At 42.4% G+C, this 19,143-nt stretch overlaps 1 protein-coding gene across 1 annotated transcript in view; it reads left to right on the forward strand.

Annotated features, from left to right (window-relative positions):
* SNX5 (sorting nexin 5) overlaps positions 1-19,143 on the forward strand; it is a 99,597-nt gene that overhangs the window by 38,015 nt on the left and 42,439 nt on the right. The window contains exons 2-6 of the mRNA XM_056567605.1: positions 1,575-1,679; positions 1,796-1,906; positions 5,551-5,672; positions 15,298-15,421; positions 18,439-18,534. Coding sequence (XP_056423580.1) covers positions 1,575-1,679; positions 1,796-1,906; positions 5,551-5,672; positions 15,298-15,421; positions 18,439-18,534 — 558 coding nt within the window. The remainder of the gene's footprint in view (positions 1-1,574; positions 1,680-1,795; positions 1,907-5,550; positions 5,673-15,297; positions 15,422-18,438; positions 18,535-19,143) is intronic.

The raw sequence follows: 19,143 nt of genomic DNA on the forward strand, positions 1-19,143 counted from the left end.
GATCGGAACATTTACTTCAGAACGCTGGCCAGTGGAGTACCCCTTTAATAAACATTGTGGCCAAAAAAAGGTTACCAACAGCTCTGACGTGTGTTTATTGGAATATACTTTGTGTTATATTTGGTAGGACATATGATGTCATAGGTGGTTCATATGCAGACAAACACTCACTTCATGAGACCATCTTTTTAGGTGCAACTAAGTAAATGTGGGTGATGAATGATGGCAGGAGAGTGCTGCATGAGCAATCTAGTGATTGTGCGGCCCTCCCCGCACAGTGCTCAAGCCGTCTTACTGGATTGGCGTTTTCTACAGCATGGTTCGGCCTTGTAATGAACCCCTACCGGTGGGTTTATACAGGAACAAAACAAATGTGGTGTCCCGGTACCGTACTGCATACCGTACCTAGTGTAGAGGTCCCCAAATTCAGAGTAACTACGCTCAGGTTGGGTTCCTCAGGTGGGACAGCCCCTAGTCGCCTCTCCTCAAGTCTATCTTTAATAATAATGATAATAATAGTATATATTTAATAATTATATATATATTCTATAGTAATGTATAGTACTTGCCTTGTTCGGCGTCGCAGGACCTTCGGTCATGTGACCATGCTGGTAACCTCTATGGTATGTTGGAGGACCTTAGGAGGTCCTTGGGTCGCGTGTTGCCCACGGGTCTCTGTAATGATGATTGACATCAATATGGACCAATTAGCGTTAGTCCAGCCCCTGCACATATAAGGGAGCTGCGTCCAATGCTCTCTTGGGTTGCTGCTCTCGTGGATGCCGGACTAACAGGACGCTGCTACGCAACTTTCAAAGACACGCTAGGCCTCAAAACCTACGGCCTCAGCTGAACCAAAACCATGAGTTCAAATCTAAATCCCCGCTAATGCTAGCGTGACTACTGGACCGCAACTAATTCCCCTAAATACAGTGGAATAACGCACAATACTAAAAGACTCTAAATGCTAAAGTCCCAACCTTTGTCAATCTCCAAGGAAAGCCGTTGTTATGCTTAGAGACTGTTGTATTATTGAAGCTTGCAGAAAACCTTCAGTAAAAGTTAATACTGTTTCAGAAAACTCTCCGGTTGTGGACAATCTATTCTTATAATCTACCTCCCTATCGCTCTTGGGAAGGGTGGTGGTAGGAAAAGCGTTATTGAGGAGCCCTCACCCTGGTGTCACGAATAGCAAGGGTTAACAAGCACCCTTTAATACCCTCACAACTACACTCCCCATTTCCTACATCCCCCAGGCTATCACACAAAGCTCTACAGCTCTTTTAGCTGCGAACAGTTTGGAAGGCCTTGGAGTTTTTATTTATTAGCGTATTATCACCTTCTTTCATCAAGGCATTTGGAGCAGGTTGTTGGGCAGTTACACCATGCTGTTTTTGATGTTAAAATCGGTGCAGGTTCCATGCCCAAAACACATTCAGACAGGCACAAAATGCGCTAGTTATTCCATCTATTGCGGGTTTTTCATGATGTTTATGTTCTCTCTCATTACCAGATGTTACTAGAAAATGAACTAAAATTATTTCATGAATTTCATTTTGTTCTTCCCTTTTCAGGTGAGGTCAGTATCTGTGGATCTCAACACTGACCCCTCCCTGCAGATTGATATTCCAGATGCACTAAGCGAGCGTGAAAAGGTCAAGTTTACTGTCCATACAAAGGTGAGTGTTGGAATGATCAGTGGACTGTTGGATGTTCATAATATTCTCTATTTTTCATGTGGTGTGATATTTGTAGAAGTAATAGGACCGTTTTTTTTTTTAAATTGATTTTTCAGACCACATGGAACACCTTTCAGAGTCCGGAATTCTCTGTGACCCGTCAACATGAAGACTTCATTTGGTTACATGATGTACTTACGGAGACCGAGGAGTATGCTGGAATTATTGTGAGTCCTTTATCCCAGCAGAATGTAACCTACCTCAAGTGGACCTAATGGCTGACCTTGTATGACCTGTAACAAAAAGCTTCACATAAATTGTGGTCTAGTTGACTATACTAGTGCACAGTGTGGTTGTGGTATTGTCTGACTCTCACTTTACTGTTGGGTGGGATATTAAAGGGGTATTCCGGGCAAAAACATTTTATCCCCTATCCAAGGGATAAGGGATAAGATGTCTGATCGCGGGGGGCCGGCTGCTAAGACACCCCGCGATCTCCCTGCGCGGGTTCTGAATCTCCAGTTTTGGAAACCTCTAGGTTTCCGGGACTGTGGACGTGACGTCACGCCATGCCCCCTCCATTCACGCCCCCTCCCATAGACATGAATGGAGGGGGCATGGCGTGACGTCACGTCCACAGTCCCGGAAACCTTGAGGTTTCCGAAACTGGAGATTCAGCACCCGCATAGAATGTGGGTGCTGCAGGGAGATCGCGGGGGGTCTCAGCAGCTGCCCCTAGCGATCAGACATCTTATCCCCTATCCTTTGGATAGGGGATAAAATGTTTTTGCCTGGAATACCCCTTTAACATAAAGGCACACCTAGACCAACATTAGAGATGAGCGAACTTACAGTAAACTCGATTCGTCACGAACTTCCCAGCTCGGCAGTTGATGACTTATTCTGCATAAATTAGTTCAGCCTTCAGGTGCTCCGGTGGGCTGGAAAAGGTGGATACAGTCCTAGGAGACTCTTTCCTAGGAATGTATCCACCTTTTCCAGCCCACCGGAGCACCTGAAGGCTGAACTAATTTACGCAGGAAAAGTCAGCAACTGCCGAGCCGAGAAGTTCGTGACGAATCGAATTTACTGTAAGTTCGCTCATCTCTAACCAACATTTTTGATACTCTTTACCCATTTGCACAATAGCTCCCACTTTAAGGATGCAGGTTTTTCTCCTTTACAGATACAAAAGTATATATTTATAGATATTTTTGTACTCAAACGCCTCTATTGTTTATTGTACTATTTAGTGCCTGCAGCTTTTCCAAGCTTTTCACGGTTAGTTACTATGAACAAACCTCGTGTGGTCGGACCCTGCAGTCATGTGTTACTCCATTTCATTTTCTGTGCAAGTTATCAAGAACCATGTTTGAGATAGATAACATATGACTGCAGGATAAGGCTTTACAGGTTTTTTTTGTCTTGTCTGTATCTATGGAGATACATAGGTAGGGCATATTTAATATTTCATTAAAGTTATCTGATTTTTATTTTAGATGGATAAGAGCATTAATAGGCATGACTGTAAAGGTATACATAGTACTGTGGATATGCCATAAATGTCTGGCATGGATGCGACATTGATCAATTAACAAGCTATTACCCATCTTGATTATCGTTCACACAAGGCTGTATAGTCGTTCATGCAAACTATAAAGGACGAGTCCCACGTTTTAAATCTTACCCCCCTATCTGCAGGTTGGGGATAAGTGTCAGACCCCCTGCTATCTCCTGCACACTGAGTGGGGGTCGACCCTCCCCCTCCATGCATTTCTATGAGAAGACCCAGAGATACACTAGCGCTGTTCTTGCGTGTCCCCAGCCAGTCGTCTCCCCTATCCTCACACCTTCCTTCAGTAATCCTGAAGAAAAACAAAAATAGGAAAATAAGGTACATCAGTACGCCATATAAAAGGACATAATATGAGTATATCTCTCTGTGTAAAGATACAGTGCAAATAGAGAACAACAAGTAATCACTACCGTAATTAAAGGGACAGAGTACTTAAAGGGGTTCTCCACCATAAGGTGATTTTAGTATGTACCTGGCAGGCAGTAATGGACATGCTTAGGAAGGATCTAAATGGCTAATGGCCAATGGCTATGTTGTGAGATTACCATAACACTGTGGTTAGCTTTTTGTGAACTGGTATTTCCGGTTTGGCTTTTATGTTTTTTTTTTTTTTTTTTTTTTTTTTTACTACAAATCCCACAATTCCATTTTCCTCCCTCTCACACATCAGCCACCCCACCCATTGAAACAAAAGACCTGTGGTTTTCAATCAGGGTGCCTACAGCTGTTGCATTAGTTGCAGATTGATCCTTCCACCCATTGAAGCAGACTGGTTTCCTGTCATCAGCTGACTAGTGAGTCAGGTCTCGGCCGCATTGCAAGCTGGGAAAAATCTGAGACAACAGTCATTTTGTATGCTGATAAAAATAAATAGTGGGGTGAAAATCACAGAAGAATTGTGAGAAAACCGTCACACACAGGTACAGGAACTATATTATGAACTACACTAACTTTACAGCCCCTGTAGCATAGGCAAATAAAAAAAAATCCTGGAATACCCCTTTAATATATATAATAGACAACATACATATTCTGTATTGTGCACAACTCGCATAGCCAGGCACAATAAGACCCAAGATTTGGTTAGATTAGTAGAGGCCAAGTCATCGAGCCACACCACCCAGATATTTTTAAACTTATTAAGGGCTCCTCTTTTACCATAAAGGTTTTTCAATTGTAACCAACAATATATTTCGGATATAAACTGGAACCGCTAAAATATGCTCTGACAACATACAACACAAAACAAATTAGTACAGGCTTCTATATACTATATAAAAGTGTAGAAATCTTTATTAAAACATTGAATAAAAACATATAAAATAGAGGTTAAAAAGCAGAACAACTACACCCATTAGAAAAGTGTAACTGTGAAGAGAAGCCATAGTGAGCAATACCATACAAGTACAGTAATACAATATGGAGCCTGAAAAGCATAGAAATACAATGCAATAGCTGAAATTAGTAGTAACCATAAAGATAAGGTGCAATGGCAAAATGATGACAGTCTGCACATATACATTACACACCGGAATGTATACTAAATCAGCTGTTGTTACTAGAGATGAGCGAACTTACAGTAAATTCGATTCGTCACAAACTTCTCGGCTCGGCAGTCGATGACTTATCCTGCATAAATGAGTTCAGCCTTCAGGTGCTCCGGTGGGCTGGAAAAGGTGGATACATTCCTAGGAGACTCTTTCCTAGTACTGTATCCACCTTTTCCAGCCCACCGGAGCACCTGAAAGCTGAACTAATTTATGCAGGAAAAGTCATCAACTGGCTCCAGAAAGTTAAACAGATTTGTAAATTACTTCTATAAAAAAAAATCTTAATCCTTCCAATAATTATCAGCTGCTGAAGTTGAGTTGTTCTTTTCTGTCTGGTAACAGTGCTCTCTGCTCTCATCTCTGCTTGTCTCGGGAACTGCGCAGAGTAGAAGAGGTTTGCTATGGGGATTTGCTTCTACTCTGGACAGTTCCCGAGACAGGTGTCATCAGAGAGCACTTAGACAGAAAAGAGCAACTCAACTTCAGAAGCTCAGAAGTACTGAAAGGAGTAAGATTTTTTTAATAGTACTAATTTACAAATTGGTTTAACTTTCTAGAGCCAGTTGAGATATATTTATATATATAAAAAGTTTTTTCCTGGATAACCCCTTTAATAGATGTAAATATTCAGTTCTTTATTTCTTCTGATGTTTACCTACATATAAGCATTGCTCCAATATTTTTATTATGTGGTTGTTTATCTAGAAAACAATGACTTGTTCCTATTTCTTTTTTGCTCGTGTAGATACCACCGACTCCTGCAAAACCTGATTTTGATGGGCCCAGAGACAAAATGCAAAAGCTCGGAGAAGGCGAGGGCTCCATGACAAAGGACGAATTTGCCAAAATGAAACAAGAATTGGAAGCGTATGTATCTGAGCTAAATAGACACAAATTAGCGAAATTAGCCATAATATTAAAAGCCCTGCCAAATATTGTGTAAGTAAGTACCCCTCGTGTCACCAGAACGGCTTTGACCAGGGTACCTCCAGCTGTTGCAAAACTTCAACTCCCAGCGTGCCCAGACAGCCTTCGGCTGTCTGGGCATGCTGGGAGTTGTAGTTTTGCAACCACTTGGAGGCACCCTGGTTGGGAAACACTGCCTTAAGTCGGTAAGGTCAAGTGAACTTTCTTTAGTAATAATAATTTTCCTGCCATATATGGTGTCTGTCCCTATCTACACTCAAATAGTAGTGAAATAGGATCATGTAAGGATCTGCCAGCTTTAGTATGCTGGTATGAGAAACTTGTTTAGCAGCTGGACTGGCAGACTTCTTCACAAGATAAGGCCTTCTGGGTAAGGCTGTGTACAGTACATCCCAGTTCTTAAACGGCTATTCCAGGATTTTTTTTTATTTGCCTATGCTACAGGGGCTGTAAAGTTAGTGTTAATATACTGTCTGTATTTGTGTGTGACGGTTTTCTCACAATTCTTCTGTGATTTTCACTCCAATATTTATTTTTAACAGCATACAAAATGACTATTGTCTCAGATTTTTCCCAGGTTGCAGTGCGGCCGAGACCTGACTCACTAGTCAGCTGATGACAGGGAGCCTTTCTGCTTCAATGGGTGGAGGGATCAATCTGCAACTAATGCAACAGCTGTAGGCACCCTGATTGAAAACCACAGGTCTTTGAAAGGATGCAGCTCATTTATGTTTCAGTGGGTGGGGCATCTGATGTCTGGTAGGGAGGAAGATGGAATTGTGGGATTTGTAGTCAAAAAAAGAAAAGTCAAACAGGAAATACCAGTTGACAAAAAGCTAGCCACAGTGTTATGGTAATCTCACAACATAGCCATTTAGCTCTAAGACAAGTGCAGATCCTTCCTAAGCATGTCCATTACTGCCTGCCAGGTACGTACTAAAATCACCTTATGGTGGATAACCCCTTTCATTTGTATACAGAGGGTGTAGCAATAGGTAAGTGAAAATGAGGAATTTACAGACCTGTTTCAGATGTTTTTTCGTTTATTTCTTTCTTTCATTTTTCATTATTCCAGCTTTATAGCATGTATTCCATTAACCCCTTAAGGACGCAGGACGTAAATGTACGTCCTGGTGAGGTGGTACTTAACGCACAAGGACGTACATTTACGTCCTAAGCATAACCGCGGGCATCGGAGCGATGCCCGTGTCATGCGCGGCTGATCCCGGCTGCTGATCGCAGCCAGGGACCCGCCGGCAATGGCCGACGCCCGCGATCTCACGGCGTCCGCCATTAACCCCTCAGGTGCCGGGATCAATACAGATCCCGGCATCTGCGGCAGTTCGCGATTTAAATGAACGATCGGATCACCCGCAGCGCTGCTGCGGGGATCCGATCATTCATAACGCCACACGGAGGTCCCCTCTCCTGCCTCCGTCCGGCTCCCGGCGTCTCCTGCTCTGGTCTGTGATCGAGCAGACCAGAGCAGAAGATCGCCGATAATAATGATCTGTTCTATGTCCTATACATAGAACAGATCAGTATTAGCAATCATGGTATTGCTATGAATAATCCCCTATGGGGACTATTCAAGTGTAAAAAAAAATGTAAAAGTAAAAAAAAAGTGAAAAATCCCCTCCCCCAATAAAAAAGTAAAACGTCCGTTTTTTCCTATTTTACCCCCAAAAAGCGTAAAAAACATTTTTTATAGACATATTTGGTATCGCCGCGTACGTAAATGTCCGAACTATTAAAATAAAATGTTAATGATCCCGTACGGTGAACGGCGTGAACGAAAAAAAAAAAAAAGTCCAAAATTCCTACTTTTTTAATACATTTTATTAAAAAAAAAATTATAAAAAATGTATTAAAAGTTTTTTATATGCAAATGTGGTATAAAAAAAAAGTACAGATCATGGCGCAAAATATGAGCCCCCATACCGCCGCTTATACGGAAAAATAAAAAAGTTAGAGGTCATCAAAATAAAGGGATTATAAATGTACTAATTTGGTTAAAAAGTTTGTGATTTTTTTTTAAGCGCAACAATAATATAAATATATATAATAATGGGTATCATTTTAATCGTATTGACCCTCAGAATAAAGAACACATGTCATTTTTACCATAAATTGTATGGCGTGAAAACAAAACCTTCCAAAATTAGCAAAATTGCGTTTTTCGTTTTAATTTCCCCACAAAAATTGTGTTTTTTGGTTGCGGCATACATTTTATGATATAATGAGTGATGTCATTACAAAGGACAACTGGTCGCGCAAAAAACAAGCCCTCATACTAGTCTGTGGATGAATATATAAAAGAGTTATGATTTTTAGAAGGCGAGGAGGAAAAAATGAAAACGTAAAAATTAAATTGTCTGAGTCCTTAAGGCCAAAATGGGCTGAGTCCTTAAGGGGTTAAAGGGTAGCTCCCACCATCCTATTTTATTTTTTTTTTTGCTAGCCCGTTCACCCATCCCCCCCCCCGCTACGGCACTAGCCCCTTCCCACCCCCGCCCCGCATACCCCGTTCCCTCATTACACTTGCAGTTACTGCAGAGTCCAGCAGCGGGCGTGCAGGGACAGTGGCGGCAACGAGGCGGCGGCGATGTGCGGGAAGAGTGGCCGGGGAGCCAATGCGCTCGCTCCCGCCTGTCTGATTGACAGGCAGGGAGCGAGTGCAGCCTAACTGAAAAAGGACTGATTGCCACTCCAAAATCAGTCCTTTTTCAGTAGCCGGTTTTTAAATGTAAATTAAACCTTTTTAATGAAAAAAAATTATAATAAAAGTATATTAGAGATATGTTGTAGTACATAAGTACTACAACATATCAAAAAATAAAGTTGGTGACAGTGCCCATTTAAGTAGGAGCACCTATAGACTCATATAAGGGCTTGTTTTTTGCGTCACCAATTGTCCTTTGTAATGACATTACTTTTTTTTATAACATAATGTTCGTCAAAACAAAAAAACATTTTTGTGGGTTGAAATGAAAAAAAACAACGCATTTAGCAAATTTTTAGGGCTTCCGTTTCTATGCAGTGCACTTTTCAGTAAAAATGACACCTTATCTTTATTCGGTAGGTCCATACGGTTACAGGGATAGCCAATTTATGTAGGATTTATTTATTTTACTACTTTGAAAAAATCATAACATGCACCAAAATTAGTATGTTTAAAATGGTTAAATTCTGACCCCTATAACTTTTTTTTATTATGGGACTATATGAGGGCTTACTTTTTGTTTTTATGAAACTTTTTGATCACTTTTTATTAATATTTTTATTGTGTATGGATATTTTTTTATTTTTACGCCATCGACTGTGCAGTTTAGCTAACCTTAGCCAACCTTACATTTTCATAGTCCAGACATTTCCACATGCGGTGGTACCGCATATGATGATTTTTTTTTTTTTTAATACTTTATTTTATAAAAAAATAGGAAAAGTTAGGTGATTCAAACTTTTATTAGAGGGAGGAGGGGCTTATTCACATTTATTCTCTTATATAATAATTTTTTTTTTTTTACAACTTTTTTTTTTTACTTTTTTATTTTTGCCTCCTTAGGACGCTATACCAGGCAATCTTTTGATTGCATACACTGATCAGTGCAGGGAGCAGTAGATCACCGATCGGACGATGACGAGGGGGCAGGTGAGGACCCTCCTGTCATCCAGTAAGCTGATCGGGACATCGCGATTCTGTCTCGATAGTCCCGATCAGCTCAGCTGCCGGGATAGTTTTACTTTCAGTTAAGACGCCGCAATCATCTTTGATAGCGGCATCTAAAAGGTTAATGCCAGGCATCTGCCCGATCGGCAGTGACCGGCATTAGGCGTAGGTCCTGGCTGCCCTTAGCAACTGGGACCCACGGGGTTTAACCTGTTCTCCGCTCGTGAGAACGGTTTAAACCCTATTAGCGGGTCTAACTGCATATAGGTAAGCCCTGAGTCCTTAAGTGGTTAATCATGCGCCTATGCGCCGCATGATTAAGGGGATCCTCCCTGAAACGTAGCGTCAGGATCAGCTATGGATGTGGGTGTAATGGCTCCGTGCTCCTACTAAATGGAATACATGCTATAAAGCTGGAATAATGAAAAATTTAAGAAAGAAATAAAGGAAAATACTTTTGAAACGGGTGTGTAAATTCCTCTTTTTTTTTTCTACATCTTCTGTATAAGAAGTAAGAATTGTATTACCCAGAGCAAGGTGGAGTTCTGCAGACAGATATTTTGCTATAAAAAAACTGTCTAAAAGTATAGCAGTTATATCATAGTTACGGCACATCCCAGGCCATTGAGTTTGCAAGTGGAGTAAAAGTACCGTATATGTTTTCTCTGTTTCTTTTATTTGTCCTTGAACATTTAATGCTAAATTCTGCAGTAGAAAAATAGGAACAAAGGGGGCGCTATCTAAGTGCCGTATTTGGGATATGGTATATTGATTAAAATAACACAATGGTTCTTAAAGAGAAGAAGAAAAACTTGGTGATGTGTGTACACTCACCTTTTCATGTTGTGCAATAGCAGGCACAACACTGATGATCGCGTATTGTGGAATTCAGTCCTCCTTGTGATAGCCGTCCATCGATCCCGAACATCCATGGTGTCGGTCTGGTACGAAATTGCGCTGATGCTGGAGTAACTCTGCAAAGTACTTGTCCATGAGATAGAAGGTGATGCTCAAGGGGCGCCTCAGAGGGTTTGGTTCTTTTTGGGTTCCGGTCCGAGATGTCAGAATGAAGGTTTAGGAAATGTATGGTAATAGCAATTTCTTCTTTATTACATAAAGGTGACAACGCGTTTCGCAAGGGGTCCCTTGCTTCATCAGGTGACCTGATGAAGCAAGGGACCCCTTGCGAAAGCGTTATCATTTTTATGATAAAGAAGAAATTGCTATTACAATACGCTTCCTGCACCTTCATTCTGACATCCCGGACCAAGAACCAAACCCTAAGAGGCACTGCTTGAGCATCACCTTCTACCTGCTGGACAAGCACTTTGCAGAGTTACTCCAGCATCAGCGCAATTTAATTCTAAATTCTGGCTTAGACACTTTTTGTGCAGGGGGAATGGCTGATTGGATAAGGAGCAGGGTTTAAAGTAAAACTGTCAGTAACACTGGGTTATAGAGTGGGTGACCAGGAGTGCACAAAGGGGTCACTTACTAAATTTGGTCCACTGGTTACGAAGATATGGGCCTTCAAAGATCCGATGTTTAGTACAGTAATTTGTGCTGTGCCTCCATTGGTCAGTTCATAATACTGCCCCCCGCAATTTGCATATTCATTATCTCCGACTCCACGTCCTAGTGACGTGGAGTCACTGGTCATGTGGGTGCTGTGCTCTGTCAGTGTGGTGCATGCCCAGTGATACCATGCAGAGCGGTCACAGCAGGGAGAGCTCTCATGCCATCAGGACGCGCGAGCTGTACGAAATCTTCAAGCGCATGCGCTCTGCTGCCAGAGCGCAGCGCTCACGTGACCGGTGACTTCACATCACTAGGATGTGGAGTGGAAGATAATGAATATGCAAATTGCGGGGGCAGTATTATGAGCTGCCCGATGGAAGCAGAGGTGGCCAGCCAGCGGGGCCTACCTCCACAGTGCAAATTACTGGACTAAACAACGGACCTTTTGAAAACCCATATCTTCGTAACCAGTGGACCAAATTTAGTAAGTGACCCCTCTGTGCACTCCTGGTCACCCATGATTTAGGGTGGGTGATAGGGCTGACAGTTTTCTTTTTAAATTTGGGTGCAAAATGTTGGCATGAAGGGGATACTCAACTGGCAGGCACCTGTTGTATGGTGCAGAAGAGTTGATGGAACGAGGCAGGGTACTGATCACAGAGAGAGGAGGCAAATACAGCAGCATCAAAGCCTTCAGAGGGAGCTGCAGAAACAGTGCCGCTAGGTACACTGGGTACTCGGCACAGAGCTAGAGCATGCCACTGCTATAGGGTAAAGGGCAAAGGGGAGATCGCTAAATGCTTCCTAACATTGGGGGAGATTTATCTAAACCTGTCCAGGGCAAACGCTGAGTTACCCATAGCAACCAATCAGATCGCTTCTTTAATTTTTAACAAGGCCTCTGCAAATTGAAATAAGCGATCTGATTGGTTGCTGTGGGCAACTCAGTAACTTTCCCTCTGGACAGGTCTTGATAAATCTCCCCCATAGTCCGAACGCTTTCTGCAGGCTACATTAGGGGGAGCACAGTACATTTTTACAGAGTTCAGAGTTCACAGAACTACCCCTAGTAGTGCCTTGTCATGTATTGTGTTAAGCGAGGCAGAGATTTTCATCTGTATGTGTAATGTATTAACTGTGTGGTGTTAGTGTATGTAATTACGTGGTCGCATCTCTGCCTGCCCGTACCCTACAGGTTTCAAAATACTATTTGTTAATTTAAAAATAAATATTTGAATAAATCTATTACATGATGAGCAAGATTGCTTGCACTGTAATAACCTGTTATGCTAAAAAATAGTACATTTGTTGGAGTTGTTAGTGGCAAGTGAGGCCTATAGTAAGTTTTGCTACAGAGCCCTGTGATTTCAGTGTAAAATGGTGCCTAGAGGCCTAGGGGGAGAGTTATCACAACCTGTGCAGAGTAAGGCTTGTTTCACACTAGATAATTACTCCGTTTAGCAAGTTCCGTCCGAAAATCAGCTGTCACCGGCAGTAAGCAAATCCTATACGTCCGTTAGAAAATCCCGTAGTTCATGAACTATTTTCTTCCGTACTATCTTCCATCACAAAATAACGTCCGTTATCAATAACGGACTATAGTGGATTAAAACGGATATTAGAAAAATCCCATAGACTATAATGGGATTTTCTAACGGACGTATAGGATTTGGTTACTGCTGGTGACAGCTGATTTTAGGACAGAACTAGCGACGGAACTTGCTAAACAGTAATTTGCTAGTGTGAAACAAGCTGAAGAGTGGTGCAGTTGCCCATAGCAACCAATCAGATTGCTTCTTTCATTTTTAAAGAGGCCTGTGAAAAATGAAAGAAGTGATCTGATTGGTTGCTATGGGCAACTCCACCACTCTTCCTCCACACAGATTTTGATAAATCTTCCCCAAAGAGTGTATCATCATTTCATGTCAACATTAAAGGGGTACTCCACCGGCCAGCGTTTGGAACTAAATGTTCCGAGCGCCGTTTTCATGCTGCATGGGTTGGCCACGCCCCTTGTGATGTCATGGCCATGCCCCCTCAATGCAAGTCTATGGGAGGGGGCGTGACGGTCGTGGAATACCTCTTTAAGCACATAAGTCCTAAAGCGTACTGCAGACACTACCTATTTTCTTTGACTCTCTGTTGAGAGCAGTACGTGTGTGTGTGTGTGTGTGTGTGTGTGTGTGTGTGTGTGTGTATATATATATATATATATATATATATATATATATATATATATATATATATACAAAAGCTGGAGTTTTAAAATGTATTTACCTACATATGTCACCAGAAAAAATCTACACAAATTAATCAGAAAATTACTTTTATTAATCCATAAATCCACAAAATGTCACACAAAATTAGACAAAGAATAATAACTCCAAAAAACGAGGACAAAAAATCCCCTATCCCATAAAAAAACATAAACCCCAGGATAGACATACAGGGAACCCCAAAGCCAAATAATAAGATATAATATTAGGTAATAGACTGATATATGACCACAATTTATAACCTCTATGAAAAAATTTAAAGAAGTATTCTAAAAAAAAAATAATAATCATTCTGGCATCACTGTTTTATTGTATATTAATAAAAGTATACTACAACATTTTGGTTAGGGGTGGGCTATTTGATAAAGGGTTTTACACCCCATATCTGGGGAATTATCCCTTGAAAATTCAGGATTTGGTGTCTCTATTATTTCGAATACCCCAGCCCTCTCCTTGGGCATCTTTGTTTAACCTGAATTCTTTAGACTTGGTTTCAAACTGACCCAAATACCCTATTTAAAGTGCAAAAAAGACTTCCCTTTAAATTAATGTTCGACCTGTAAAGGAAGTTACTTCCAGTAGGTGGCAGCATATAAAATTATTTATTTATTTTTTGGCTACTTTTACATACTTTTTTTTTGTCCCTGTGGAGCGTTGCACGGCTTGTAATACTCCATTTTCCAATTTTGCAGTCCCCTCAAGGAGATACACTATCCCCTTATTCCTATGTATACTATGTATGCTTAGTATTATCCAGCAGCTGTAGTAACTGTTAGCAGTAGCTGTTGGATCATTTGCCTTGTTTTGATGGCTTTAGTTAAAGGGGTTATCCAGGAAAAAACTTTTTTTTATATATCAACTGGCTCCAGAAAGTGAAACAGATTTGTAAATTACTTTGATTAAAAAAAATCTTAATCCTTTCAGTACTTATGAGCTTCTGAAGTTTGTTTTCTGTCTAAGTCCTCTCTGATGACACCTGTCTCGGGAAACGCCCAGTTTAGAAGCAAATCCCCATAGCAAACCTCTTCTAAACTGGGTGGTTCCCGAGATATGTGTCATTGGAGAGCACATAGACAGAAAAGAACAACCTTAACTTCAGAAGCTCATAAGTACTGAAAGGATTAAGATTTTTTAATAGAAATAATTTACAAATCTGTTTAACTTTCTAGAGCCAGTTGAGATATATATATATATATATATAAGTTTTTCCTAAAATACCCCTTTAATGTTCGACCTGTAAAGGAAGTTACCTCCAGTAGGTGGCAGTGTATAAAAATTATTATTTTTTGGCTACTTTTACATACTTTTTGTTGTCCCTGTGGAGCGCTGCACGGCTTGTAATACTCCATTTTCCAATTTTGCAGTCCCCTCAAGGAGATACACTATCCCCTTATTCCTATGTATGCTTAGTATTATCCAGCAGCTGTAGTAACTGTTAGCAGTAGCTGTTGGATCCTTTGCCTTGTTTTGATGGCTTTAGTTAAAGGGGTTATCCAGGAAAAACCTTTTTTTTTATATATCAACTGGCTCCAGAAAGTGAAACAGATTTTTAAATTACTTTGATTAAAAAAAATCTTAATCCTTTCAGTACTTATGAGCTTCTGAAGTTGAGTTGTTCTTTTCTGTCTAAGTGCTCTCTGATGACACCTGTCTCAGGAACCGCCCAGTTTAGAAGCAAATCCCCATAGCAAACCTATTCTAAACTGGGCGGTTCCCAAGACACATGTCATCAGAGAGCACTTAGACAGAAAAGAACAACTCAACTTCAGAAGCTCATAAGTATTGAAAGGATTAAGATTTTTTTAATAGAAGTAATTTACAAATCTGTTTAACTTTCTCGAGCCAGTTGATATTTAAAAAAAAATCTTTTTTCCTGGATAACCCCTTTAATGTTTTGGAGAGCTGCTCCCAAGTTTTATATTGTAATTTGGAATGTACTGCTCAAGCATTATGTAGCTTCTGTAGTGTCAGGCGTATATGGCCACTGCACCGCCAGTTTGTAAGTGGATGGGGAAACTGCTGATAAAGTCGCGCACACAGACTGTAAGTTATGGACGGTAAAATGTATAACAGATGTGTCTCTGCTCTCCTCTCCTGACAGTGAGTATTTGGCCGTGTTTAAGAAGACCGTGTCGGTGCATGAAGTCTTCCTCCAGAGAATCGCCTCTCACCCCATCTTGAGCAAAGACCACAACTTCCATATATTCCTGGAATACGACCAAGATGTAAGCACCCTTCCTTCCTGTGTAGAGTAAAGCCTGTGTGCTGAGCCAGCAGATTTATTTGCTGATATTTCCATACAGTTGCACATTTTATTACATGGTAAAATCGTTTTACTAAATATAATTTTCCTTCTCAGTAGAAGTGTCTCAGCACGTTACGTTCACGTATTAGGCAGACGTTCTTGGTTACTTCCTGGTGCTTGTATGATAGCTTTTGACCTGAATTCTTGCACATGTTTTAATTTTTTTTATTTTTGTTTCCAGACATTAGTGATTCAGGGGTGTGGCAATGGAGAAAAAACCTAAACTACCGTATATACTCAAGTATAAGCCGAGTTTTTCAGCACGATTTTTCGTGCTGAAAGTGCCCCCCTCAGCTTATACTCAAGTGAACTCTCCGCCTGTCAATCCCTTTTCAGTGGTCTTCAACCTCCAAATGTTGCAAAACTACAACTCCCAGCATGCCCGGACAGCCAACGGCTGTCCGGGCATGCTGGGAGTTGTAGTTTTGAAACTCCTGGAGGTCCGCAGGTTGAAGACCACTGTGGCCTTCGTCATCATCCAGACCCCCCTTTAGTTTTCTACTCGCCTCCCCTCGGTGGGAAGGAAGGGTGAGCTGGTCCGGGCCATCTATGCTGCAGGGACCGTCCGGTGGGGAGGGTTAGTCGTTCCGGGCTGTCCATCTTCACCGGGAGGCCCTCTTCTCCGCTCCGGGCCGGACTAGTGACGTTGTCTTGACGACGACGCACAGGGACGTCTGTCCCTGCACATGAACGTCCCTGTGCGACGTCGTCAAGGCAAGGTCACTAGTCTGGGGCTGGCCCGGAGCGGAGAAGAGGGCCTCCCGGTGAAGATGGACAGCCCGGAACAACTAACCCTCCCCACCGGACGGTCCCTGCAGCATAGATGGCCCGGACCAGCTCACCCTTCCTTCCCACCGAGGGGAGGTGAGTAGAAAACAAAAGGGGGGTCTGGATGATGACGAAGGCCGCAGTGGTCTTCAACCTGTGGACCTCCAGGTGTTTCAAAACTATAACTTTTAATGCGGAAGGGGTTAATGAAGAGGTAAGCCCTCCAGCTACTTCTACAGTGGATCGCCCCCATCATTGCGCTGCTGGGTGGGCGATCCACCCCACTGGACCACCAGGGAGCATGTAAAGGTCCCTTTTAGATGCTGCTGTTAGTTTTGACCGCGGCAATCAAAAGGGTTAATAGCTGGCTGCGGCAAGCGCCGCATGTTGGCTATTAGCAGCGGCCCCCAGCTACTGAAATGAGCTGGGGGCCGCTGGGTATGGAGCAGGCTCGCTTCAGGAGCCCGCTCCACACACCATGAGCGCTGCCCTATTTTTTATATATATATATTTTTTTTTAATAAGAGAGGGTCATTTGTGCGGCTCTGCTTGCCCGAAGCAGGGCAAAATGTTTAAAAAATTTACCTGCCTGGAGCTGGACATCCCTGGTGTCGGGTGATAGGATTTCCACATCCCAGGTGATTTTGGATTTGTTCAAAGGGGTACTCCCATGGAAAACTTTTTTTTTATTTTTTTTTTTAAATCAACTGGTGCCAGAAAGTTAAACAGATTTGTAAATCACTTCTATTAAAAATGTTTTAATCCTTCCAATACATTTTATGGGCTGTATACTACAGAAGAAATGCTGTTCTTTTTGGATTTCTCTGATGTCATGACCACAGTGCTCTCTGCTGACCTCTGCTGTCCATTTTAGGAACTGTCCAGAGCAGCATATGTTTGCTATGGGGATTTTCTCCTGCTTTGGACAGTTCCAAAAATGGACAGCAGAGGTCAGCAGAGAGCACTGTGGTCGTGACATCAGAGAAATCCAAAAAGAACAGCATTTCTTCTGTAGTATATAGCCCTAAAATGTACTGGAAGGATTAAGTTTTTTAAGTTTAACTTTCTGGCACCAGTTGATTTAAAAAAAAAAGTTTTCCACGGGAGTACCCCTTTAACCCTTAAGGATGCAACAGAGCTGAGCTTAAGCCTGTGAGAAGTGGCAGCCAAGACTCGCTGCAAATGGCGAGCTTGGCATTAACCCTCTAGAGGGCACTGTGGTCAGACTGAAAAGAACTACACAACTTCCTTTGTAGTTTACAGCAGCTGATAAGTACTGGAAGAATTTGGATTTTTTTTTATAGTAATTTACAAATCTGTTCAACTTGCTGTCACCAGTTAACTTAAAAAAATTGTTTTCAACCGGAGTACCCCTTTAATGTCCTCCATGACTTTATTCCCAAACAGTCTGCACTTGTAAGAAGGAAAACATTGGAAGCCTAAGGATCCAAGTGACTTTTACAAGGGCCACCTTGTGATGGCTAGACTACTGTTCTTTTAGGTTGTTCCCAATATGTAGGGATTTATTAGTTTCTGCCAAACTAGTGGATCAGTGAGAAAGTAATGGGGACCTACAGGGTTAGTTAGGTGGTTGTAATGTTATGGCTGATCAATAGATAAATCATGCATGCCATGATGGAAGTTGTATTTTGCTACAGCTGGAGGCACCCAAGTTGAGAATACTCATATGAATACCTCCATTCCCGTCTGCAGCCGCTCCTTAGTTGTGTATATTCACTAGATCAGTCAGGGTTGATATGTTGCTTTTTCACCCTTGTTTATAAGTGGAACTAAGCATAAAGTGACCTGAAATGAGTTAAAGGGGTACTCCACTGCTCAGCATTTGGAACAAAATATTCTGAATACTTAGAGCCGACCCCGGGAGCTTGTGACATCGTAGCCCCGCCTCTCATGATGCCCCACCCCCTCAATGCAAGTCTATGGGAGGGGGCGTGATGACAGTCACTCCCCCTCCCATAGACTTGCATTGAGGGGACGGGGTGTGATGTCATAAGGGGTAGGGCTATGACATCACGAGCTCCCGGCTCTGAGCGTTCGCAACATTTTGTTCCAATCGCTGAGCAGCGGAGTACCCCTTTTTAAGGATTTGCAAATATAATAATACTATACTTTAATAGTAACAAATGTATTTGTACTCATTTCACTTAGCTAACTGTAAGAAGAAAAAATACAAAAGAAATGTTTGGAGGGTTTTTCCGGAGCGTGGTGAAGACTGCGGATGAAGTTCTTTTTTCTGGTGCAAAGGTAAGATATGTTGCTTTATAGAAATTACAAAACCTTTTTAACCTGTTGGGGACGAAGGGCATATGCATACGCCTGTGGGAATTTGGAATCCCCGCCGGGCGGGGACCGGACCGGGGTGACTGCTGATATCGATCAGCAGACACCCCGCGCACATGCCCACGGGGGTCATCAGATACCCCCCCCCCCCCATGTCGGCGATCGGCGCAAATCGCAAGTGAACTCACACTTGCGATTTGCGGCTATTCTGGGTCATACAGGTCTATGGTGACCCAGAAAATAGGGGGGGATAGGGGTTGTCCAAGACACAGATGATCCCCTGAAGGGATAGTAGTGAGGTGGTAGGGGTGCCACCCCTCCTATCCCTGCTATTGGGCGTCTAGAAGCGACGTCCAATAGCAGATCAGGGGCGGGGGGGGTTAACTTCCGTTTTCCCCGTTCTGCCCATCTACAATAGGCGGGGCAGAACGGGGAAACCGAAGGGGACCAGCGACAAAGTCCACTTACCCTGCGGGCGAGGCTGCGGGGGACGATCGGTATCGGAGATCGGCGGGCGGCATGTCGTGCGGCTGGATCCTACGGAAGCCGGTAAGTTGCCTAGCCACATCTAGA

This window comes from Hyla sarda, chromosome 3 (genome assembly GCF_029499605.1).
Source record: "Hyla sarda isolate aHylSar1 chromosome 3, aHylSar1.hap1, whole genome shotgun sequence".
Taxonomy (NCBI): Eukaryota; Metazoa; Chordata; class Amphibia; order Anura; family Hylidae; genus Hyla; species Hyla sarda.